Source organism: Amphimedon queenslandica, unplaced genomic scaffold (assembly GCF_000090795.2).
Source record: "Amphimedon queenslandica unplaced genomic scaffold, v1.1 AMPQUscaffold_10110, whole genome shotgun sequence".
In the NCBI taxonomy this organism is placed as follows: Eukaryota; Metazoa; Porifera; class Demospongiae; order Haplosclerida; family Niphatidae; genus Amphimedon; species Amphimedon queenslandica.
In genome coordinates, this window is record NW_003549619.1 from 3,360 (window position 1) to 5,279 (window position 1,920).

At 36.2% G+C, this 1,920-nt stretch overlaps 1 protein-coding gene across 1 annotated transcript; it reads left to right on the forward strand.

Annotated features, from left to right (window-relative positions):
- The first annotated feature begins 720 nt into the window (after window positions 1-720).
- On the forward strand, window positions 721-1,404 carry LOC105315463 (zinc finger MYM-type protein 1-like). Its single transcript, XM_011410128.1, has one exon. The coding sequence runs from the start codon at window positions 721-723 to the stop codon at window positions 1,402-1,404; it is 684 nt and encodes a 227-aa protein (XP_011408430.1).
- Window positions 1,405-1,920: the final 516 nt, after the last annotated feature.

Genomic DNA, 1,920 nt, shown 5'->3' on the forward strand with positions numbered 1-1,920 from the left:
CTAATTTACAATGGTATACAGCCTTTAAGTTACACTTCAACTATGTAGAGCTTCTTTGAACTGATGTAAGCCTTTCAGTTAATAAGTACAAATTTAAAGTTCAAGTAATGTAACTATTGTTAATTTATGTAAAAACATTCCTTCTTTGTTTTTGAATAATTTTTGTAAATAGAACTAAGAACATAAGATGCAAAGTTACTTTTTAATTTCATTGTCCCCACATCTGCTTGACAGCAAAAATTATTGTAGTTCATTCATAAAAATAAACTTACTTAAAACTTGTGAATATTTTGAAAAGAATGTTATGTACAGTTATAGGTTTCACCTTCAAAGCTTACCATTTATTCTTAAATTATCTCCGTCCTCTCTCTTCCGTCCCATTTCATCTCTTTCTCCCTGACTTCTTTTTGTGCTACAAATATAGTTAGTTTTGCTTTTTAATGTACAACACAAACATACAAACAACTGACCAAGTTCATGTACCAAAAACAAAACAATATTAGTTATCACTACGGTGTTACACATTTTCAACTTACCAGCAGATGAAGGACCTCGATGAGAACATCACTTTGGGGCAGCCATTACTATTTTATTTTGAACAAATGGTTTCAGGTGTCTTTGTTAAATCCTAAAGGTCATGTGGGACACATGGTGTTCTTTGACTGACTGTGAATAATGCAATGACTTCCGGTATTTTCCTCGCGTTTTTTTCCTACATTCATGCAGAATCTCTCACTGCTGCTAGCCTGTCTTTTTATATTCAGTGGACTGGATACTAAGGGGTTAGTATGTCAGGGATATGATGGAGCATCAGTGATGGCAGGTAAGAATACTGGTGTACAGCAGTGTATCAAAGAGGTAGCTCCTCAAGCCATCTATGTGCATTGTCATGCTCATTGCCTCAATCTAGTATTAGTAGATTGTGCTAAAAGTGTACCTGATGCTGATGAGTCCTTTCAGCTTTTACAATTGCTGTATGTTTTCATCTATTCCTCCAAGGCCCATGAAATATACATATCTAAGCAGTCAGAATTGCATGCTGATCAACAAGTTCGTCAGATGCAGCGCTTATCTGACACTCGATGGGCTTGTCGATATGCTGCTGTTGAATCTGTCTGTAGCACATACGATTTGATTTTTGCTACAATAGAGAGCATTAAAGATGTTGATGATAAGGCTAAGTTTGTAGAAGCTAATGGAATACTTTTCCAGATTCGTTCACTTAAGTTTGTTTTCATACTTGCAATGTTTTTACTTATTCTGTCTTGCACAAAAAGATTGTCTGACGAATTACAATGTAAAGATATAGTTATGGCTAAAGCCGTAGAGTTGATTACTGCTACAATACAAACAATTAATGAGTTCAGGGGTGAGAAGTGCTGGGAGCAGATTGTACAGTATTGAAAGAGGATTACTGAGCTGCATGACATGGACATCATTTTAACTTGTCATAGCAGACGTACAAGAGTCACTCCACATCGACTTCAAGATAGCGTAATAATGGGCACTACTGGAATGAAGGAGAAGAACAGCGCTTATGATCAGCTCAAAATGTCTATTTACATTCCAGTACTTGACTGCATACTTTCTGAGCTGAACAAATGATTCTCAGGTCACAATCTAGATATACTATGCTCTATTCAGCACTGCAGTCCTCAGTCATCCAGCTTTTTAGATCCTGAAGAGCTTCTCCCAGTTATTAATAACTACAGTCTCAACAAGAATATGATTATTGAAGAGTGTTCTTTGGCCAAACACACCATAACAGTAACAGGCAGAAGTCTGAGTAGCATCTATGAAGTCTTCTTGAAGCTATTACCCCTGAAAAATGCATTTCCAAATTTGGTTAAGCTATTGCAAATCGTACTTACCATTGCTGTTAGCTCTGCATCATGTGAGTGATCCTCTTTAAAATGAATC